The sequence below is a fragment of the Paramormyrops kingsleyae genome, chromosome 15, assembly GCF_048594095.1.
Source record: "Paramormyrops kingsleyae isolate MSU_618 chromosome 15, PKINGS_0.4, whole genome shotgun sequence".
NCBI classification, from domain to species: Eukaryota; Metazoa; Chordata; class Actinopteri; order Osteoglossiformes; family Mormyridae; genus Paramormyrops; species Paramormyrops kingsleyae.
In genome coordinates, this window is record NC_132811.1 from 8,453,745 (window position 1) to 8,477,695 (window position 23,951).

At 40.5% G+C, this 23,951-nt stretch overlaps 2 protein-coding genes across 13 annotated transcripts in view; both read right to left on the reverse strand.

Annotated features, from left to right (window-relative positions):
• Window positions 1–565: 565 nt before the first annotated feature.
• ect2 (epithelial cell transforming 2) lies at window positions 566–16,750 on the reverse strand. Of its 5 annotated transcripts, XM_023844293.2 has the most exons (26): window positions 16,440–16,750; window positions 15,610–15,765; window positions 15,380–15,459; window positions 14,409–14,504; window positions 13,736–13,918; window positions 13,456–13,545; window positions 13,102–13,209; window positions 12,884–12,957; window positions 12,590–12,720; window positions 12,304–12,419; window positions 11,995–12,057; window positions 11,535–11,757; window positions 10,463–10,587; window positions 9,960–10,079; window positions 8,946–9,014; window positions 8,719–8,829; window positions 8,542–8,638; window positions 8,320–8,401; window positions 8,113–8,191; window positions 7,589–7,708; window positions 6,866–7,004; window positions 6,018–6,172; window positions 5,316–5,423; window positions 4,051–4,191; window positions 2,852–3,162; window positions 1,339–1,423 (listed from the first exon to the last, which is right to left on the reverse strand). In XM_023844293.2, the coding sequence occupies exons 2-25, from the start codon at window positions 15,740–15,742 to the stop codon at window positions 2,866–2,868; spliced, it is 2,940 nt and encodes a 979-aa protein (XP_023700061.1). In that variant the 5' UTR covers window positions 15,743–15,765; window positions 16,440–16,750; the 3' UTR covers window positions 1,339–1,423; window positions 2,852–2,865. The 5 variants fall into 5 exon arrangements, with proteins under 5 accessions (XP_023700058.1, XP_023700059.1, XP_023700060.1 ...); XM_023844290.2 differs by lacking the exons at window positions 2,852–3,162; window positions 14,409–14,504 and adding an exon at window positions 3,195–3,345 and having other exon boundaries at window positions 566–1,423; XM_023844291.2 differs by lacking the exon at window positions 2,852–3,162 and having other exon boundaries at window positions 566–1,423.
• A 426-nt stretch (window positions 16,751–17,176) lies between these two features.
• The window catches only part of mcf2l2 (MCF.2 cell line derived transforming sequence-like 2), a 62,243-nt gene continuing 55,468 nt past the window's right edge, over window positions 17,177–23,951 (reverse strand). For 4 of the 8 annotated variants that reach the window (XM_072699945.1, XM_072699944.1, XM_072699943.1 and 1 more), the window contains 4 exons: window positions 23,636–23,725; window positions 22,869–22,984; window positions 22,356–22,471; window positions 17,177–18,754 (listed from right to left, as the gene is read on the reverse strand). In XM_072699945.1, coding sequence (XP_072556046.1) covers window position 18,754; window positions 22,356–22,471; window positions 22,869–22,984; window positions 23,636–23,725 — 323 coding nt within the window. In that variant the 3' untranslated portion in view covers window positions 17,177–18,753. Of the gene's footprint in view, window positions 18,755–22,351; window positions 22,472–22,868; window positions 22,985–23,635; window positions 23,726–23,951 lie in introns of those variants that run through there. The other 4 variants (XM_072699941.1, XM_023844286.2, XM_023844284.2 and 1 more) reach the window with 2 other exon arrangements.

Genomic DNA, 23,951 nt, shown 5'->3' on the forward strand with positions numbered 1-23,951 from the left:
TTTGCGGTCAGACTTTACAGGTAGGCCACAGCAGACATGAATTACACCACCCTAGATGTTAAGCATGGTATCAATGACAGGTTTAAAATTCCATTTTAGAGCTCAAATTCTTTTTAGGGAAACATTTTTCCTGGATAATCTGAACAATTATTTCTTTGTTAAAGAGGCCAGATGCAGCTTTTTTCTTTTCAATATTCAGACTGTCAGTACACAAAGGCAGATCAGACAGACAGCTCCTTTAAGCATGATCAACTAGCAGCTGCATGCCATATCTGATAGCTTAGCAACTGGACCTTGTCAAAATATCCAGAAAAAGTGACGCTATTCTTAACTTAGCATCTGAAATACATGTCCCCGTGTACATGGTCCTACTTTTTAAATGAGCGAGGTAGCAAAAATTTACGTCATTTTAAATATCACGTCAAAACTTAACAGATATCAAACATGAGATAAGCTAGTTGTCAACCAGATTAACCTCTGATAAAAATTAAAGGAACAGAATCCGCACACCCATCAGTGACAAACTAATGAACTAAACGACTGATTCTTCCCCTGACACAAAAAGTGAAATGTTTCCTTTTATTGAGAGAAAAAAAAGACAAAAAAAAAAAAACTGATTAAAGGTAGTCTCAGTCAAAGAAGACTGAATAGACAGACAGTACATTCTTTTAAGCTTCTTTTTACATGAGAAAGGCTCTACAAAGTATCATAGGACAAGTAAATTGTACAAAAAAAAATTAAATGCAACATAAGTGCAACTGATTCAGAATGTATGGCAACACAACTCAGGAAAGACAATCACTATGCAACTTGAAGACAAATGTGTATATTTACATATAAATAGCTTGAATGGACAATTCAGCTTTTAAAAATATTCAAAAATAAATAAGTAATGCTACACGAGGTCATCCCAACCCGTTTTACAAAAGATGTGGCAACCACCAATCATAAAATGTTATTCATTATATTTTAAAATAATATAAGATTAGTCACAATTCTTCATGGCTAAACTGATCTGTGTTCTTGGTCATAAGTACAAACTCAAGAGCTTTATAAAAGCTGGCCATTCTCTATTCTACATTAAACTAGCAGCCTAAAGACGACAAAGGTGATGGTTCAATTATGATCCTTTATGAAAGACATATTATATTTGACTGTTAAATATTTCAGGGAATACATGAGCTTATATACGATTACAGTATCTAAACAAGAATCCTTCAATTTAAAAAGACAAAATGTAACTATATTTACAAGTTAACTTCAGTACCAGTCAAAGAAGGTTATTAGTAGTGCTAATTATGAAACAACTTGTTTAAAGACCTGTGGGATTTCGTTATATCAGGTGAGTCGTAGATCGACTGAATGTGTGGTACTTCCTCTCAAACAGGGAAGGAAGGTTGACCATGGATGGCGAATGGACAGCCTACAAAGGAAAATGGAAAGAGGATCAGTTCAGCAGCTGACAGCTTTAACAAAAAACTAATACACAAAATTCCTACACTAATAGGAAAGTTAAATGTATACCAGCTTGCATTTAACTTCATATGATCGATTTACCAAATGTCACCAAATATATAAAACTACCATTAATAAATGGGAAATTCAACTAAAATCTGATCACTTTGTATTTTAATATGCACTGGTTGATGCCTAAATAACGAAAATGAACGGAATGCATAATTTAAGATTCCGTGTTTGTATAAGAAAATCACATAGTGACTAACATTACGTCAGTATCATTTTGGGTCAAAGTGCCATCTAATGTGGCATCATCCCTTCAGCCCTGTGCTCTGCTGTAGTCAGAAGTCTTGAAATAAAGCCTTGATTACATGCATATGTAGGAACGACTTGAGATACACATAAAAGGCAATGAATAATGCATGGTGATTATGCAGCGTGCACAAGGTCACTCTGGTTTAAAATGTTTGCAGTTTTTGAACTTCATTATGTCTGTTTAGCTCAGTTACAAGCCTTAAAGGACGATGAATAAATGTCATCAATTTGGCTTTTCCTCCCCACATGCATCCTTACAGAATGCGAAGGTGACAATGCCCACAAAAGGTCATTTACTTTGCTCCTATGGTCTAAACTCCCAGGGACCCGGCAAAAGCATTCTTGTGAAGTGAATTCTGCTTTTACAGGATTGTGTGATATAACTATTCTTAGGGTCTTGAAATACTTCAGATAAAAACCAGTACAAATGACCGTAGAAAATAGCTTTCAAAGGCAAAGGGGCGATCTAGGGGCCCAGCCTCCACGACCTGAAACCAGACATACATCCACAGGGAGTACTGTGGTATCACAGTACTTTTCACTCATCTGTTTGAAGTCAGCGTGATTTAGCCAAGAATCAGACAGCAATATACAGTGATCCCCCCACCGATCGCGGAAGTAACGTTCCAGACCCATCAGCGATAGGTGAAAATCCACGACACAGAAAGATAAACGTTTTTTTTTATAATTTAAGCCTTAAAATACCCCTCCCACACGCTTTAACCAATTGTAAACTTATTAAAACACACTTTGTAAACACATATGATATGTGGATGTCGGGCAAAGGATATGAGTAACATAATTCACAAAAAAGTTTGCTCACGACAAATCGCACCACAAGCAAGGTACACGATACGCAAAGAGCTGTAATGTGTCTGGGGAAAATCCGTGATATAGCGGGTACGCGATAGCTGAACCGCGATATAGCGGGGGATCACTATACATCAGTGCACCCACCCTAAAGACGTGAAAATACTCTCCCCGTGCAGAACCCAAGGCACCAGTGTACACCATTCTACACGAGTGTGTTCCACAACCATTCCCAGACTAGGAGCAAGCGGCCAAAAGTGAGGCTCACGTCAGCTGTGGTGGCTATAGCATCGTTTCTTTGTGGAGGACAGTGCCAAGCTTTTGGGAGTAAAGCTGGAGCAGGTCCTCGGGAGCTCCAGCAGGAGGCGCTGCTGCTACTACTGCTAAGCCTGGGCTGGCGTGAGCACAGTGGGCCTGGCCCCACTGCCCTTGAGTGGACGTGCTGTCCGGGCTGCTAGGAGTGCGGCGGATACAGATGGGGACTCGCGGGCGGGGGTTATACTCCAGGGAGTAAGAGCGCTGCACGATGTTGCTCCGGGACGAACTAGTGAGACTAAACGTGGAGGTGGAGCGAGACATCTATAGCAGGGATGAGGGAGAGAGAGAGTTACCTGGCAGGAGGGAGAGACCCTCTGTCCCATGACAGCATAAGAGCCTTTTAGTGCAGGAACACCGTAAAAATTTACAATAGTGCTTTTTTTTTGACAGAGGGAAAAGACTGGCTTGTCCTATGACAGCAGCATAAAAGGCCTCAGTGGAATACTAAAAAAAAAACAAAAAAACAACTTACAATAGTTCTTTTGTAGCAATCTGTAAATGTTTAACCTCAGAGAAGTGGGTTTAGCACGGAACATGCATACATCTAAAGGTCTTCAAACCATGACTGAGAAAATCCCTAACTGTGATATAAAGTGACACGAAAGTACAACATAGGTACTTTATTGATCCCTGCGGCCCAACAGGGTAGTGTTTACATCCCCCATCTTTTTTCCCCATGAGATAAGAACATTTATGCACTGGTGAGACCTTGTGGTTCCTCAGACCCCCTGCATAGGTTGGGGTTCAGGCCCTTACTCAAGGGCCTAATGCTGATATGACTATTATGGCAGCCGTGAGATCTGAACCCACAACCTTCCAGAAACGAGCACAGTTCCTTAACCCGCTGTGGTTCTGCCCTTTCGCTAAAGCTAGTCCATCCAGACGACGAGAGAGGACATTCGGGTGGAGAGATAAGCAAAGGAGCAGCAGTTGCAGGTCCCAAGGCCCCCCCCCAATGGAGACCCCTGACAGGCGCCAGACCGATGGCAGTTTGCAGTCTCATTCATATCACACTTTTTACCACAGTCAATATATCATTATAACACAGACAGCTAACTATAAACACTGTGAATTAGCAAACACCCAGGCCTTTCATCAGACGGCGAACATTCAGTGGCACACGCATGCGTGAGCACACACAGGTCTTACAGACAGCGTAGAGGAGCCCCTCAGGCGGCCCCTGGCCTCTGGGGCCACAGCGGGACTCCTGTCATCTGGGGTACTGCTGGCCACAAAAGCCCTCTGTATCACTCGCCGGGGGGTCTTACTGAAGGAAAACGCCCTCGTTACCTGAAAGAGACACAAACCAGCATCTTAAAGCCCACACCACTGCAGTAGTGATACCACCGTCAAACTTACCCCTTTAAAAGTAATGGTAACACAAATAATACAGGATCACACTATTACTTATGTATTAATAACCACAAACTCAGTCTTAGTTACATACAGATCAAGTTCAAGTCCCTTTATTGGTACCCAAAGGTAAATTTTGTTTGCAGTACAGAGTCCACACACAAATCCAAATAGGAGAAACGCAAAAATCACATCACACATCACTCATTATACCACAATATGGGGTCCATCCCTAACAATAAACAGTAGAAACAGTACTCTCAGTAATAGATAAATAAAATTATAAAATCCTAACAATATAAATAGCTATAACTTATTCCTTAGTGTAATTGTTGCCAAAATAAAACTGTTTCTCATGTTAACGTGAGATCTCATGTTAATTCATCATTAATGAATCGTGACGCATTTTATCACATCAGTTACTATATTTGTTACCAAATGTTATTTCTGTGAACCTTTGTGACCTACTGAAGGAACAACTCATGAATAACACGTGACATACTGATCTCCTATTTGTCCATCATTAAATGAATCGTGAAGCATCATTTACCTCAAGCAGTTACTAAATTTTACTATATCTGTTAATTCTCGAAATCTTTCTGAACTACTAAAGGAACAAGTAACGAATAACTAGTGAAATTATTGCCGATGAACCTTTTCTTCTTTTATCTCAAGTAGCTGCTCTGTTCTTGATTTGTACTTCAGTAGTACTAAGCATTTGTGCTCCCTCAAGTAAAGTGTTACCCAAATGATTTATATTATTCGGTAACAGCTTTAATATAGAATTAAACAACAAACATTACATGATTAAACAACTATAATGTTTATTATTAATGTATATTACAGCTGTTAAGGGATGTTAAGGTATACATACATGATGTGTATGAATGTTTTATGAATACTTAATGAAAGTGCACTGAATGTTCTGTCAATGCAATATAAAAGCATTATGAAGGTGCAGTTAATGTAAAGCTTCACCTATTACTCTATATATAGATATTAGGATTTGGATTCCACGAAGGGTCGGGCACTTTGGCAGCTCCCGTACAAGCACACTTTACCTTCTTCGATGTTTTTTTGATGACCCTAGAAGCTCGACTCAACGTGCTGTCCATATCCTTCGTGTTTACTTGAACGGAGTCCGGGTGCGTGCACTGAATTAGATCTTCCTGTTTAAAATAGATAGAAATAAATAAATACAGCAAGCTTTTGCTGAGCTGCTGAAATGCAAAGGAGCGAAGCTCTGTTGTCTGGTTTTACAAGCACTGGGGGCTTGTTGGTATTCCAAGAGACGAGCCCATGGAGCAGACTGGGGGTTACAGGAGTCATACATTGCCACCGTGTGGAATCATGTAACTGATGCATATACTGTTCTATCCTCTTACTACGGTCCTTCCAAATTATCAAGAAAAATATGTAAGGCTGAGATAAGGATTTCCTCATTTAAACTCGGACCCCCCAAGAAAGAAATCCACAGCAGTGGGGGGAACAGATAAGCTTGCGAGTATCTAAAACATTAGGCTAATATATAATTCAGGCCTGTTTACATTCCCCTTCAGCACAAGCTAAGTATGATTTAAATGTACCAAAATTATGTGCATCTCACTATACTATTTCAGTATCAAAAGCACATGAACAGCATGTGAAGGAACAGCTATATAAAATAAGCCTTCCGGGACATTGCTCCTGATATCCTGAGTTGGGCCTGGCGTAAAAGGTCATGACCTCGTGCTTCCGCGGAGCCGCGACAGAAGGATAATCACCGCGTCGGCTTTGCAGATGGTGTTGGCCACGTGTCGACACAGGGTCTTCAACCAGGTTGACTTGACGGTGTCCTCGGCCACTAGCTGGAAGCTGAAGAGCAGGTTGTCCTGCTCGGTGGGGGGGTGCACCACCAGAGCGAAGGCGTTGTGGCAGTCTGTGCCGGGACAGACCGTGCAGCGTGGTCAGCATGGGGAGAGGGGCACAGTACTGCAGCATCACAAGAGCGAACCAGCACGTTCTGAGGAGAGCCATAAACACTGAGGTGCACACTGCAAGGGGTGGAGGCACATCTGCACGGCACGGTAACCGAACGCTATTACATAAAATATCTATATTTCCGCCATGACAAATTGCTTTTCTTTGGAGGTAGCTATAACGGCCTGCTCAATATTCAACCAAGACGCTACAGTCGCAGGTCTGTCAAGAAAATCTGAAAGTCATTCATCTCACCGTGTAATTAAATAATCCAGCTCAAGGCTGCAAATCCCTTTTTGTGGTTCCATCATTATTATTTATAAACAAACCTCAGCATCTTTATCAGTAAAAAGAAACAGCTTACAGAAGTCGGAGAGCAAAGCAAAATGTTTCTAAATTAGAGATTTTTTGATGAGAACACTGTATTACTGGAAGTTACTGGAAATGGCAAGAATAAAAACAGGGAACTGAAAATCTTATTTTAAACCTCAGAGGTTTTGTAGAGAAAATTATTATAGATAGGTCTTATTTCTTTGACTGTTACGGAAACATCTTTTAGTCTGTCCGTATTTCATCATTCTGAATAAAAACGGTTTTGTGGTCTAAGTGTATGTAACAGTGTAGCAGAGTGCGGTGGGGGAAAGGTCTTCACCATCAGTCTCCTGCAGGTCCAGAACCCTCCTGATCTGGGACAGAGGCATGAGAGTGATGTGTTTGAGCTGGGCAGGAGGGCGAGTTTGCCCGACGGGGCTCCTGAATGTGCTGATCACCTTGTGTCGCTTCCTGGCGATCTGCAAGCGAGAGGCAGCAGTGTGATCGGGCTCATCCGAATGCATGGCGTAGCAGGGGAATCCTGTAGGCTCTGGCAATCAATAGGGCCCTAATAAATGTAAACTGTCCCGATCATTAGCTGATCTCTGTCTGGTTCTGGCCCGGACACGACGTGTGACAGAATAGCGGGCGCGAGACGTGAAAGGCGAATACTGCGGAGTTAATGAGGATCAGGAGTGTGACGTCCACCTTTGCGGTACTCATTACCATGTGGGAGCCACACTCCTGAATCAGGAGCCCGAGAATTCGCATTCGACTCAACTCCACTCTAATGAAGCACTCCACTAATTAGGAAAAAGATAAGCCATGTCAGCAACTATAGATTGCACATAAATAATTCACACTTAACAGTGCTGCTCCCTGAATTTGCACTTTTAAGATTTTAAGCTCAAAGTCCAAGGTTTTTTTTCTTTTCCTTTAGAGGAACAACACAGGTGAGATTAAATCATTCCATCCTTGTCAGCATTTGAAGCAATATTAATACATTACACTAAAATAGAGAGCAGCATCTGAGGAACAGTTTCTATGGAGAAGGCGTGCTTACCTCAAGGCAATCATTGAAGAGAAACAAGGTAACATGCTCCCCTCGATCGCAGGGTTTGTCTCCCAAAGCAATGGTCTCTACTCTGTGGACGAGGCTCCGATGCGAGGACAACAGATTGGCCTGCAAAAAGCAACATTATTTTGTTTCATTCAAATATTGGATGCATCTTGATTCAGTGAATTAAACAATGCTGCTTCTACATCACAACATGTGACACTTATAAAACAAAAGCCATTAAATTCACCCAAAATCAGATCTATTTGGCTACAGTTTATCTATCAATAGAATCTGTCAAACAAGCTGGTAATGTTGCAACATGTTGTGTCAAGACACAAAGCAGTGCTGACGAATTATTAACGAACACACACATGGCGATATCGATGTTGAAACGATATACTGTGCAGTCCTAATGCATGCAAATCACATTTATGCTTGATTCATTCATGAAAGCTGCTGCAATACATACCCATATAACAACCTAAATTATCCACAAAACAGCTTACCATAGTAGAAAACATACTTACAGGACAGCCGTCAACTTCATAAACGACATCAAAAATCTGTTTTTGGCCTTCAGTCTTTCTCTTGTCTTCATTTATGTGACTAAACAAAATTAATGTTAAAAAGGCATTAATCTCACATAAATGGTCAGCCTAATTTTCTTTTACTGCGGGGCGGGGGGGCATTTTGCGGCTAGTTTAATGTCTCCAACCTTGGCTACTACAACTTACGTCATAACTTCCTTGAGTGATTCAATTGCCTTTTCCAAAGTGACTTTGTCTGGATTATCATCTGATGTGTGCTTCTTAATATCTGAAAGAAATGCACCACAAATGCATCAGAAAACATAATCCATCATCAACAGAATGCAGGTTCTCACTTCATGGACAGACATCAGCCAGGCTAAACCTCGAGTGCCCGCCTGGCCTTTCCTACCCCCTACGTCCGCTTACCGTTTAACAGGAGGGCCACGCTTGGCAGCCTCTGGACAGGGCGGATGAGAAGTTCCACCAGAGTCTGACGGCCACATTCAGGCTTTGTTTGGTTAATCTGATAACAAACGGTAATTCGGTAAGATCACAAGCAACCTGGTTGGTATCGGTCTCTCTCTCCCTCCAGATGGTACTGACCTTCAGGAAAGCATGAAACCTTGGCTTCTGCTTCTCACACCTCACAATGGTCTCTTTGCTCATCTCAAAGAAGTTGACAAATGGAGGGTATGCTTTCACCAAGTCTTTGGACTATTTTTGCAGGGGAAAAAAGAACAGGTATTACTTGCTGAAGGAACAGTGTGTACATTTACATACAAGCATACAATAGCTACACAGAGTTCATGAGAAGAATCCTTTATACTTACATATTTCAAAATAATGTCTCCAACACTTCTATTCTCAGACCAGTCCATCACAAGGTCTTCTAGGTCAGCCTATAAAAGACAATGGACCTCAAAAGATTCACTGGCAATGCCTATTTGATTGTTCCTCATTTGTCTTTGACATTAAGGTAGAAAGTAGGGATGGGCCGATCCACATTATTTCAGTTCTGATCCGATTCCGGATCATAACGATGCAGTTTCCGATACAATAGCTATTTTACTTTCATATTTTAATATAATACATATATATGTTTAGACTTTATATATTAATATTTTTCAACTAGTAAATAGATTAAAAAAAAATCTTTAATTAGGCTACTAGAAACATACGTAACGTACTGTCCCACTTCATTTGTACACCATGTTAAGCGTTTCTGAGGCATTTGCAGTTCAATATGAATCCAGGAGATTATACGCAAGTGGCGAATGCTTTAAATGCCCCATACTTTTTCTCCCACTGGCAACAGTGGCACTTCGTTGCGATGGCAGCCCCTCGTGTATCACAAGCAGTAGCAACACAGCCCAAGCTAGCGACTCCCAAATCATACATTGTTTTTTTCATATTAATCGCGTTGTCCCGCATTTTCCACTAAATGCTACTCACACCTCTCAAAACTTTGTTTTTGCAAAGACTGCAAAATCGCTGTGCTACTAGTTCCTCCTACTGCAAAGCGTATGCGTATGACGTCACAGTAAGCAGAAGTCACTGCGCTCACACCCCCCCGAGTGGCAAAAAGGCTGAGAGGCAGCCATAGCGTTTAGCATAAATGCCGCAAAAAATCTAAAATGAGAAAGAGCTGTAGTGCGTTTGGTTGTACAAATAGATTTAACACGAAATAGGAGATATCTTTTTAGAGACTGTAACAACCAAAATAACTGAGTATCGGACGTTGATCGGTCACGTATGGCCAATATCCGATCCATCAAGTAGGTCTGGATCAGCGCCGATCCCGACCCGAATATCGGATCAGTGCATTTCTAGTAGAAAGTACCAACCTTTATACTGGTATGCACTTCATATATATCGGGGATACTGCCAAAGATGGTCTTTATCTCTTCCTGGGCCAAAATTGGACCTCCAACTTGACCCTCTTTTTCCAGGGGATGTTTAAACAGCTGGGGGAAAAAGGTTTCAAGCACATGAAATAACATTAATATTTAAAAGCCACTCCTCATTCCATTTGCCAGGTTATGCATCTTGGGAAATGTACTCCAATAGGGCACGTTCTTTAACTGGAGTATTTCAGCCCAACAAGCCAAAACACAGCAGATCATAAAACAGAGGAGATGTTCACAAAGACTGTGATATGGATGCCTCAACCACCAATGATCAAAACCACAAAGTGGAAGCCACTTGGATGAATTCTGGAAGCTGTACCCATCCTCCAACCCACTGGCCAAAGCCCCCAGCGTGACAGCTACTCTTCCAGGACCCCCACCGTATATTTATTTTTACGTCTTCCTCGCCAGCTCCGTGAGCCCCACACTGGCACACCGACCTGTAAGACTGTAGCCAGGATATCCACATAGTTGCTCTCCGTTTGGTACAGCTCCTTGGAAACCTGCCATCTTGCAGACTGCTTCAGGGACGTAGAGGCGGAGCCTTTTGAAGGCTTGGAGTTTTCTGCCAACCGATCATCAAATCAAGCAATGTGAATAAATAGCGTAGCATTACCCCTCCCCCCCACCCCCGAGAGCCGATACTTAGAAGAGCACAGCAGTCTCCTCTTAGCAGAACCGCATGTCATTCCAGTTGCCAGGGCACACGCCTTACACAGGTGCGCATTTGTATTAAACGTACAACCTACGTGAGGTTTGTATCCTCAGCTAGTCCACCTGTCACACTGCAGGGAAAGCCTGACTATTGAGTAATCTGACAGTCTCATGCTCCCGTCTCCTAGGGACAATTCAGACAGTGCGGCACTGCTCTGTTGAAGCAGGGGCATGTCTGAGTGGGTACATATTTACTTAGAGCGACACAAGGGGGCTGTTGAATACATCCAACACTGTTTCCGATAAAAGTAATATTTCTCCCCCCCCTTTAGATGGTCCACTGATGTTAAGACTTTGGGTGACACCCTTTTAGTTTATTTAATCTGAGAATATGTGATGGGAAGCAGCAAATTCGAAGTGACCTGGAGAGACACACCATACTCACCTCACGCCTTAATAGGAAGCCCTCATGGCAAAAATAAAAACCCTGCCTGGTGATACCGTGGTTTTTTTCTGACAGACAGCTGTCAGACTTTGATGCACTAGCAGGACAATATGTCCGCTCTCTCTCTAATCTGCTCTTGCGCTCTCAGGTGTTCCTCCTCGCTTCGTGCGGGATCACATGTCCTGTCCTGTCCTGCACCTGCCATCTACGCTCTGCTATAATGCCTCCATCGGGCGGAATTCTTGCTCTCAATTTTTAGCTGTGACTATCGACAGTGACAGGCTACATGTGAAGCAGACTGGTGAGTATTACCCATCGGAGATTTCGTGCTATCAAATTTGACAAGGATCAAGTCAAAATTCTGTGGGCATATGGGGTACCTAGGTCATATGTTCGTCCTGTTGTACCCTCACCTGACATGGCCCTGCATGTCTCTGGGGTGTTGGAGATGTCCAGCAGAGAGCCCATGGACAGGGAGTGCTCTGCAGACGGCCTCTTGCGGGGCGGTAAGGGCGAGATCTCGGACTCCTTAGCCAGCTGGGCGAGGGCGTCTTTCAGGCGACGTCTCTTGCGGTTGCTGTTGGGCGTGTTGAGGGACAGCAAGGACACCGTTTTCTTCATGACGGGACTCTCAGGCTGATGTACAAACCAACAAGAGACCAATTAATTTCCTGCCCTCAGGGGAAACATTTAGTCCAAGTACTGTTAAACTATTACACAATTTATAAAAACTAGGACATTGAGCATCTCACACAGTATCAATGCTGGCTCCACAAGTGTCTACACACAATGTAACAAAGATGGAATCGCTGAATCAGAGCCAAGGAGGGCACAATATTCACATCCTAACAAGTGCATTAAAAAGTAACATACCTTCTCATAGAAATACATGGATTCCTCTGCTCTGGCATCCATCTGTATGCTTCCCCAGAACCACTTCAATAAGGAGACTTACATCAGTGAAGAAGTCAGCTCATTAAAAATCACCAAGTTTATATTGGCTTATATTTAACCTAAGTTACTGATAATGTAAACACCAAAACAGATGAACATTCTCATCCGAGAAAGGCGATTCTTGGACAGGCAAACTCATTTCTATATAAATCCTGGCAGGTATTTCAGAGAAACTAAGTATCACTAAGAACAAGCACAATATGTGCCAAAGCAATTCAGAGCATTTACCTCCTGTTTCACAACACATAATTTTTTTGATGGCAGAACTGGCAGATCCTTGATTGAGTTCTCCTCCACGACCATGTGAGTACAATTTTCATCCCCAACCTCCAAGTAACGGCCCCCTTTAAGGACAGATGGGGAGTCAGTTCGAAAACGGACACAAAACTCACGATGTTAAACTAAAAGGTCACGTTCTATCAGGTCTTTGTGAAAATTAGGTACTTGGCATGCTGTGACAGATGCAGATTCAACAGACATGAATCAAAACAGAATAAAATGCACGCGTTAATACCATATTTTAGTGTCATCTCCTCCATACTCTTCTTCTCCTCCTCAGAAAAACCCAAGAAGCTCAGCACACAGTCTTGAAAAGGTGAGACCTTGAACTCAGTGCGGAAATGCTCATCTCCTGCATTGAAATGCCTATAAAAAAAAACACAATGAAAAAAATAAACAAAACAAAAACAACATGTAAAAATACAATAATCCAAAAAAAAAAAAAAAAGGCTGCAGGTTTTATAATCCTTGAAGTTGAAGGTGGTCAGTCCCAAGTAACAAAGCTGAGCTGCTCTCATGCGATACTTACACCTCATGTCTCCGTTCCCAGGCCTGGTAGATCCAACCTGGGGTTAGGATCGGTGTCCCCATGCACACAGCCAGCTGCCACAGACAGGAACAGTACGCCACACCAGTCAGAGGAGAATGCTCCTTTCACTTTTTCTCGACTACTCGGAATAACACTAAATTGCCAATTCTCCAGTAAATATTGTAATCTGCACGTAAAGACCTCCCATAAATACACACCCTGTACTTCTCTCCATGGGTCGAGTTTGCGATGAGGTGAGTGACTTTGGAACTGAAATCCTTGCGGATGGTGCCTCCCATATGGTGAACGAGGTTGACCAGATGTACCTGCAAAAACGTAGTACAGATTCTTGCGTACTTACGGCTGATTTATACGTTTGCGCAGAATCTACGCCCCACGTAGCAGTATAGCTGCGTAACTTGCGCCATTGTCTGATGCGTGCCTCCGCAGAAATGTAACTACAGACATCAGCATAAGCTAAGTGGTTACGTATGGAGTACAGTCTATGCAGACGTATTAATCAGCATTAAGAGCGACAGGGAACCGGAGTAAGTCACACTGTCGTTACTTACGACTTCTTCTTTCCTGCGGAAGCCAGTGAAGCACAGTGTCAGATTCATCATGGTGGTAGAAAATATCGGGCGTGAGGAGAACATCAAGGGCTGGGGAACGAGAGGCAACTAATGATATTTTTGTATATCATCTCCTTGTACCCTGTTTCTCATCATCACACTCAGAATCATCATATAATCCATGGTAAAATACTCAACTTATAGGAACCATTCATGAATGCAGATCTAAAACTACACAAAGTGAAACATAAAAGAGAAAGAGCACCCAAGTATAACACACCTCCTTCCTCTGAGCACAGTGCAGCACGACTGGCGGACCAACAATTCTGTTGTCATTTTTATACAGGTAACTGTAATCTGGAGACTTAAAATCGGCCAACACGAAAACGGTCTCAAACTCAGCATTTTCACCATCTCCAAACTCCCTCACGTCATCCGTCTTTACACAAGGCATGTTGATATCCTGTATGAGAATGAGAGAAATCCTTCTGTTAAACAAGAGCAGGTGATACTCATGAATTTCAATAGATAGAAAGAATTCATTTAAAAAAAAATAATCACACATGCAATGATGGAGGAGAAAGAGCATTATGCCAGTAGCAAAGAGTATTTACTCATGAAACCAAAAATACAATTTCACAATTTGGAAAAGGAAACAAAAAACTCACAGGAAGAAAACAGTGACAAGTGATAACAGACAGATTACCACAAAGGACAAATTTAACACATTTGAAGAAATAAGCCCCAGTTTTGTGACGCAAGCAGCAGACCAGTAGTGTGTTAAACGACATCACTTGACAAACTCATCTCCAGGTGTTAAGGGAAACTTGCCTTCAAAGGTGATGTCCCACAGATTTCCACAACCACCATTTTTTCCCTTTTTTGAATCTTCCATGCAAAGTGTTAAGTGATGAAATGGGATTTAAGCATGCAATGCTCCAATTCAGACATACCATATTGACTACAGATTTTATCAACTTCTCGCCAGACTCATTGCCTGGTTCACCTTCTTTAATCTTTACCACTGGGACTTCCATTATTTTGATGGCCTGTGAAAATGAAGGGCTGACATAACCTACAGCACTGGGCTGGCATTCACAGTTCGCAGTGCCTTCAGTGCAATACAGAAACAAAAAAATGGCCAGAAACCGTCATCCTGAGTTTTGTTAATTAATACGGGTGACAGCAAAAAAAAAAACATTGTGTTGAATTTTGCTCTCTGAGCTAGTCAGTGGTACTGCTGCAGAATCGGGGGGAAAGATAGTCTTTATGAGAAGCTTAAGGCCCTCAAATATGTTTTAATTTATGGGTTAAGAACAGCATTGTTCCTCTTTCCCATCCATCAGACCCTCCAGTGCATCATTACTGTATCACTGTCTCTAGGTTTACAAGGGTCAATAATTCACACAAAAAAAACATAAATCTTTTCAATATCTAGCTGATGAGTCTCTCTGGCTATTATACATAATCTTCTGACATAAAAGAGCTAAAGAGTTAAATTCACACTGGTCCATTTCCGTTCTCTTATCTCCAAAACAAAAAATGAAAATTAAATCAAATCTGTCCAGCACAATATTATATTCAGTGTTGGAGGGCAAAAGTAAAATTGCATATTGGTGCTGAACTGCCAGGTAATACTCAGATAATACAGCGACATCAATTGCCTGTCTCTTTTACTTCTGTCAATCTGTCTTCAATAACCCAGTACTTAACTTGCTGACATACACAATTTTCAAACAAATCCTCAGAGTTTTCTGACATCATCATTTGCAGCAGGTCTAATACAATGTCAAAATCCTTTCATGACCCCATCCTACAAAGGAAGAGCCATTTTAGCACCTCTTCACCATTCTGCACACCACTCAAAAATGGTGTGACAGCAGTAAAGACCTGCTGGCCAAACACAGGTGACTACAATTATTACCTTCACTGCTTGCAGAAGTTCATCACTGTTGCCTGTATCTCCCACAAGTACAACTCTGGTTTCAATATGAGGCAGCACATCTGTTAGACAATTGAAATGAAGATTTTGTCATTTCTGACATGACAGCAAGCAACTGGGCTGACGTCACATACCACACATCCTCTGGTGCAGCCCACCAAATAGCTGAATCGTTACTCCGACAAATCATGCGAGATACAGGCAGTAATTACCTTTGGCGTCCTCTGCAGATAGGCCAAGAAATACATGATCCCTCGAGAGCTCAGCCATCCTGGAGTCATACACACTGGAATCCACCAGCAAACTGCGGGTTGTCCCCAGTGTCTCTGTGCTACTGTCAGCCATGGCCTTGGGACAAGTCCAGTAACCTGCTCTTATAGGGTGGGGTACACTAGTTACTAGAAACAGGTCCAGGAAACAAATATCTATGCTCCAAAGTCTGATACTACAAAAATAATTCAATGTTTAAAATGTTTTGATCCATTCAAAACTAATAGATTACAAATTAGAAACATGTATTTAAAAGTTATGCCTTATATAAAGCTAAATCAAATCAGAAACTTACACCGAGCTTTCAATTGATTACATTTTGATACATGAAAACTGCACTTAATCTGTATTCATATAGACTGGCTTTTTGTATAGCGCATGCTCGGTGCTATCAACGGACATAAATCGGATAGACAAGCCAGTAATCTATAACGAAAAAGCTAAACTTGCCCTCATACCTATCAACATCCCGTAATACCGAATACGTCTGATTATCAGTGCAGTTGCTTAAAAGGTTACAGTGCCAACAAAATACACCGATTAGGGGAATGGCTGCCAAGTAACTAACAGTTGAAAGAGGTAGTCAGTAGGTTATCAGAACAGAACTAATGAACAAGTGTCCGGTGAAGTCGACAATACTCGCCAATCAGGATAGGCTGTTGGGTTAATCAGAAGTTGAAATGCTAGCCCTCTTTTCGTTTTGCAATACCAATAATAAAGTAACTCATACGTTTAAAAAGAATAAATGAATATGTATGAAGGTTAAACTCACCAGCGGCAATTGTTTAAATGCACTCTTCCCCAGGACAGCAAAACCACTGCTAGACTTTAGCAACTAACGTTACCTACAGTAGGCACTTGTTAGCCAAGTAAACACCAGAGACACTTTCTTTTTTAGCCAAAATGATAAGAAATATTACAAGAAAGATGTCAAGAAACGTTTCAATTAAGACTCGGTTTAAAAAGCAACCGCGACATATATGCATTTGGAGTTTTTGTAACTAGCTAAAACTACACCATATTATTGTCCGATGCCTTAGCACTACCACCTTCCCTAACATAAATTCAAAATTCAAGACGCTCACGATAGGCGGCCGCTGATTGGTCGAGACGGTCAGCATGGCGGAAGCTTGCTAAAGCGGGACGCTGATTGGCTCGTCTCTTCAAACTGAAACGATGACGTGTTTGTCTGGCTGTTTGAAATTAACTTGCGGCGCTGTGTGGTGTGTGATCACATTGAATGCTTGTTGTTAGGGGGTTTTTGTATTTTGTATGGATTATGAGCGGTTTTCAGTTTCATTCTTTATTAACTTTAGATCTGTAAAGTCAGCATGTCTTTTAGATAACAACAACCATGAATATGATCTCAGCTGTATCTTTACCGGTTTAGAAAAATATCGTACGCTTTCGTAGATATATCTGGACAAGGCATCAATAATAGAGTTTAATATTATTGTTAACATGATTAAAACCTCAGCGGTTACTGACAAAAGGAGACGCAAAAACTGGTATTAATAAAACGTGTATTTCCTTGCATGTTTCAAAATGTACAGAAAAAAAATAATTTACATGTTTTTTTCACTGAGTTTTCGTTAAAAATCAGTCTAAACAGTCAGACAAAGTTCACGGAGGGCTGAATATACGGTGGGTCTACTTTGACCTGTGCTTTTAAAATTTTACTTCAGTAATATATTTAATTTGACTCCCAGAATAGTTGTATGAAATCTGAATGGGTATGAAATCCTTCTAAGGAATTGTAGGTATACATGAATGCCAGTTATTAAATTAAATATGGAACAATTGATTAAATTGGGGTAGCATATTTCCAGCCCACTGGGAAATTTTTGGCACAAGTGGTCTGATATTAGGTACATTGCAATTTTACTTACACTTATAATGATAGACCTGGTAAAAGATTTAATGAAACAAAGTAGACTGCACTCTTCCTCAGTACGAATTTGAAATCAAGTTCACAAAAAAATCATTTATGTAACTGTTTTCATGTGTGCATTATAATCTATCAGTCATTTGTTATGATAAGGAAAACTTACCTTCCACCAAAATGTCAAAAGTAAATCTCAGAAACATTGTTTGCAGAACAAGAGCAAGATTGAGCAACAAATTCTGTAATTGTTTTGTCTGTGTTCTGGCATTCTGTGCTAATAAGTATACCTGCAGCGATTTTTAATATGTATAGTAATTTCTTACTGTGGTGTTCATCTTTATCATGCCTTAAGGAAAATGTCTTTTCTTTTTTAAGAGAACATTCATTATAAAATACAGCATACAAAACGACAAGGTACATTTAAAGTAAATGCCCACTCTTAAAAAGGTAACCAGTGATTTTTTTGTTGTTGAACACAGGATGAACAGTATTTCTTTGAACATTGAACTTGAAAACATGTATTCCTTAACTGTTATCAGACAATATATGCATATCAATGTAATACAGTATCTTGATTATTGAATATTTATTATGTGCCATAATCATTGTTTAAAGACACGTTCAAACCTCTGTATGTTCAAAGACTTAGAAACCTTGAAACACACTACTAGGAGAGAGTGTGACAGCAGTTTCAGAACAATGTTGAGCCTCTCCATGCATCAGTTCTGCTGGAACAGACATCTGCTCTCTTCACTTTTAACAATGCCTTCATCCTGTCTAATTACAGTATATTCCGTTTGACGTTGATGAGTGCAGTTCAACTGGGGGCTTGCGTGGCAAAGGCACGGCGACATTGCTTGTGAAAGCATAAAGCACCAGTTCGGTTCATTGGTTGTTTTCTAGGGGATGCGGCAGCCTAGTGTGCTCTGATCACGGCAGGAGGTCAAGCAGAGTTTGGAGGAATCACTCGCACTGCAGCAGCTCGGATCAGAGCGTGGCCTGATGCAGAACCTCAGGAGAGGTCACGCGACAATGACCTTCCACACCGCAGGTCAGAATGGAAGGCATCTCATATAATCTCCAAGTGCATGCCACAATACAGTCATAAGCAGATGTATAAATGTGTCCGTAATGTTTTTTCTTCCAGTCCCTGGATGCATTCTCCTATGTCAACGTTGATGTTAATACATTATTGAGGATATCTGAAAGGCAGGGGGATGGAAGGTCCGTTAATCAAACATTTTCATGACTCCCAGCTAGTACCAACTTTTAATTACTGACAGCCCAGGCAAAATATTTTGGTCATTGTAGTGAAAGAATTCATTACCAGAGGGTAGAATACAACACAAGCTGTGGAATAGCTGCAGGACTCAAATGATGCTTTTGAATCTGCATCGGTTTCATTCTGTGTTATAAAGGTACAACAGCTCTAAGGTAAAATGATGTTCACAAACAACAATTAGTAATGTTATGGCGAAACTGTTAAATTTGTTCCTTTTCAGCTCTCAAAAAGTATGATTCTAATACAATATGACCACCCTGTGGCACTTTTTGTTGTCCACAATGGAAAAATTAGCAGTTAGCAGAAGTGACTGTGAATATGAACTTCTGCTGTCTGTGATCCAGACAACCAGCCATTAATTCTTTATTAGGAAGACATGAAAATATGAATGTATGTTCATGACAGCGCTACATGGCTATAGATCAGAATGCAGACCTTCTGGGAAGACATTACAAAACCGCAAGACCAAAAGACTCTCTCTTAAATTCATGATCCGCATTTCTAAGATCAGCAATCTTGTCAAATCCTGAATACAGTTGCTCTCACCTACATATGTGTCTGCGTGTCATGGAGAGTAAGATTGGGTAGGCGAGAAGAGAATTTCCCCACAGGGATCAATAAAGTATCATTATAATTGTTCTGCCTTAATTTTTATCCCATATCTCACCTTAAAAGTATTATTTGGATTTTAATTGAATCAGAATACTAATGTTATGAATTGAAACTGGTCAAAGCATGCAATTTAAAATCAATGATAAATGAAAAAACACCTAAATAAATACAACCCCATGCATTTCCAAAAAGGTTGGCATACTGTGCAAAGTATAAATAAAAACAATGCAGTCATTTGGAAATCATATAAACCCATATTTAATTGAAAATAGAACAAAGACAACATGTCAAATGCTGAAAAAGGGAAATTTTACTGTTTTGTGACATATATATATATATATATATTCAACTTGATTTGATACCAGCAACATGTTTCAAAAAAAGTTGGGACAGGGGCAACAAAAGACTGGAAAAGCTGTGTGATGCTAAAACAAAATATGATTGAATATCTCATAACTAATTAAGTAAATCGGCAACAGGTCAGTAAGATGATTGGGTATAAAAAGAGCCCCCCAAAGAGGCAGAGTCTCGGTGTAGTGAAGATGGGGAGACGTTTATTACTCTGAGAGACTGTGTGGGCAAATAATGCAAGGATTGAATAATAATGTTCATCAACCTAATATTACAAAGAATTTGGGAATTTCATCATCTACGGTACATAATATCATTAAAAGATTCATATAATCTGGAGAAAGAGACAAGGCCAAAAACCAGTATCGGATAGCCATGATCTTCAAGTCCTCAGGCAGCACTGCATTAAAAACAGACACAATTCTATAGTGGAAATCACTGCATGGATTCAGGAACACTTCCTGAAAACCAATGTATGTGAATACAGTTTGTCGCTGCATCCACACATGCAGGATGAAACTCTACAATGCGGAGAAGAAACCATATCTAAACATGATTTAGAAATGCCGTTGACTTCTCTGAGCCCAAGCTCATTTATGATGGACTGAGGCAAAATGGGAAACTGTCCTGTGGTCTGACAAATGAAAATTTCAAATTCATTTTGGAAATCACGGATGCTGTATCCTTTGGGCTAAAGAGGAGAGGGACCATTCAGCTGGTTATCAGTGAATCATTCAAAAGCCAGCATCCGTGATGGTATGGGGGTACATTAGTGCCCATGGCTTGGGTACCTTGCACATCTGGGAAGGCATTATTAATTTTGAACGATATATACAGGTTTTGGAGCAACATAACAGCCATCTAGACAACATCTTTTTCAGAGAAATCCTTGAATATTTCAGTAAGACAGTGCCAAACCACATTCTGCGCATATTACAGCAGCATGGCTCAATCCTTAGTAGAAGAGTCTGGGTGCTACACTGGCCTGCCTGCAGTCCAGACCTGTCACCCATTAGAAACATTTGGAACGTCATGAACAAAAACTATGTCAAAGGAGACCCTGAACTGTTGAGCAGTTGAAATCCTCTATCAAGCAAGAATGGGAAAACATTTCACTTTCAAAACTGCAGCAACTGGTTTCCTCCCAAACGTCTACAGAGTGTCGTTAAAAGAAGAGGTGCAGTAATACAACACACTGGTCAACATGCCCCTGACTTTTTTGAAACGTGTTGCTGGCATCAAATTCAAATTGACCATATACTTGTTTTAAAACAATACTTTCTCAATTTCAACAATTGATTTATTGTCTTTGTTCTATTTTCAATTAAATATGGGTTTATATGATTTGTAAATCAATGCATTCTGTTTTTCTTTACATTTTACACAGTGTCCCAACTTTTTTGGAAACGGGGTTGTAAATATGCAATAAAAACAACTCTCTAGAATACCTTTTCTGCATGTCCTCAGTAAATAACTAACATACAGAATACATTCCAAATGAGTTTGATCATATGACATATGCATTTGTCTCATTTTGCACTTCAGTAGCCAAACCAAATGATAATTTACATGATATTATACTGTCAGAAAAAAGGGTACAGCCTTGCTACAGTTTTGCTCCCCAAGGTACATTATCGTACCACCAATGGTACAAAAACATTCCTCAGAGTCCATTTCTGTACCTTAAATTAGACTAAAAGGTATATTTACCTACAGCTAGGGTACATGTGGCAGATCCATTAGGGTACAGCCCCAGTGACAAGTAATTGCATCCTCAAAGGTACAAATTGGTATCTTTTTTCTGACGGCGTATGGACTTGGAAGTCCCCATTTTCTTGCAAGGAATATCAATGTAGTTATTGTCATTTGTTTTTTTTGACTGTTCACTCATTGCTGGTTGGGCATGTTTATTAGGCACTCTGTTACTTGAAAATAATCAAACAAGCACACCCAAACAAAAGCTTTCCTGTATCTTGGGAAAAGGCTCAGCATAAAACTTTAGGCAGTCTTTCCCCACTACTCCACAGCTGGGCACTTGTTTTCACAGTATAAATCATTTTATTATATACAGTAACAATCCAGCCCTTTGTGGAACGTTGTCAACATAAACTGGTTTTGCCAAAGACAAATTTTTATAATATATAAAGTGCATTACAGGCACAATGTATATCATGCTCACCATAAATATAAATTTTTAAAAGAAAATCAATAATTCTATTTTTTTCTTGCTAGCATTCTAATTAGATAGTCAGACAAACTGTAAAGTATGGGAACAGTATGGTATATATCTTGTATTTTCATCAAAAGAATGTGGCTCAATGATTTGGGGGAAAAAAGTATGTTGTAAAAAAGTTTGCTTTCTTTATGTATCATCAGCTTGAAAATGTGTCATAAAGCTGTGTAGACAGCCAATGTGCTCAGTGCGACGAATAAACGCTGAATGCGCCATCCTTCTTCGCTGGCGAATCCCTGGGGCCTGTGTTTTTATACTGCTTAGTGAATAGGATGTGTGGTCTGTACAAAGCTGGAATGAATGAGTCCGTCTTGCCATTACTCACCAATGCCCATTTTCAGCTTCTTCTAGAAAATGCTCTAAATCTCCCGACTCCATAGATAGATCTGGCGCTCTTTTCTCATCATACGTCAGTTGAACTGGAAACTGATCATGATCCCCCTAACAGGTAGGAAAAAGTGAAGAGAATACAGCATGGAGTGATTTAAAGACAAAGAGGCTCTGGTCTGTTTTCCCTCCCTTGAGATCTAAAATCATCCATCTCCACCACTAATGTTGTGGATTCCTAGGGTTGCACTTCCATTAAAACTGATTCTAGGCTCTCTCATATATCAAAGTGATTATAATTAAAGACAAAATCCTGTCCAGTGAATTGCTCAGTATACCCATGCCAGCTTAAGTCTTTTAAATGTCAAGTAGTCACTCTGTATTAACTGGGACCAGCAGTGGTGTGAAATCATTAATAGGAAAGTCTTTTCAAGGGGATTCGGGTGGCTAAATGAGATGAAGGCAGAAAAATGGTGAATATACCTGTCAAGTTTTATTTAAGATAACTCACATTTTTATTATGAGATTCCTCCTCTGGCTCTGAGGAGTTTGAAAGTTCCTCAGCACTAGAAAGAATGGTTTCAAAGTCTTCAGTGTCCATTGAGGGTAAACACCTATGATTCCACCCTAAAACAATCACAGCAACACCTGTAAAGTTTGTCTTAGTAAAAAAAGATAAATTAAAGATCCTTGCCTGCGGTAGGTAGACATTCTTAATTGTTTTGTTTGTTTACATGACCGTAAAGCTAATTCTGGGAGCATATAATGCAGAAGCATATGTAATATGCAGAGCTTGCTTCGGCAATGACGAGAACTACATGATGCAGGAATAAATAAAAAGTGGAGGTGGGTTTCACAAAGAAATGGGGGGGCAGGACAAAAACAGAATACAGCTGTTTCAGTTTCCCATCTTGGGTATGAAAAGGTATCCGGCTGCAGGGTCGGGGAGTGTTTTTTGGGGCCAAGAGAAAATGCAACTCAGGAACTAAAAATCCAGACCAAGATTTTGTTTCAACACCCCAGTTGAGTTATCTTTGACTGTGACTTTGTATATTCAACTTATTGGTTGAAACAAAACATTGGTCTGGATTTGTACTTTCTAGACCTGAACTTTCCACCTCTGCTCAGGACTGGTAATAAGACACAGGTATAGGGAATGAATGAGTTCATCAGCCAACCACGGGATGTACGCCATACTACAAAAATAAGACTCGATGATGAGAACCCTGACCTCCAAGGGGAAAAAGGAACACATTTGCTGTTTCTGTCTCAGATTACCTGTTTGAGATGTGGATCTAGGTACCCTTGAATTCGAATCTACAGCACTATTACGCTTGCTTTCTGCTGCCATTGTCCCCTTTAAAGTGTCTAAGAGGAAAAATAAATGACTCACTTTGCTGACAATTGTTAAGTTAAATTTAAAATTCTGGCAAAAACACACAGATGCATAGAATATAGAAGCATGCCCACTTATGCCACATTGTGCGAGTTTAGTTAGGAGATATAAAAGCACTTTCAACTTCCGCATATCCAATATACACTCACGTCATGCATGACATAGCAAAATATAAAAACACACCATTGCCCAGATACC

Coding starts and splice junctions, on each gene's coding strand:
- ect2 (XM_023844293.2), bottom strand. CDS start 15,742: ATGGCTGACAGTAGCACAGAGACACTGGGGACAACCCGCAGTTTGCTG. Junction 13,210..13,455: donor TCCGCAGGAAAGAAGAAGTC/GTAAGTAACGAC, acceptor ACGTTTTTGCAG/GTACATCTGGTCAACCTCGT. Junction 8,192..8,319: donor TCACTCAAGGAAGTTATGAC/GTAAGTTGTAGT, acceptor AATTTTGTTTAG/TCACATAAATGAAGACAAGA.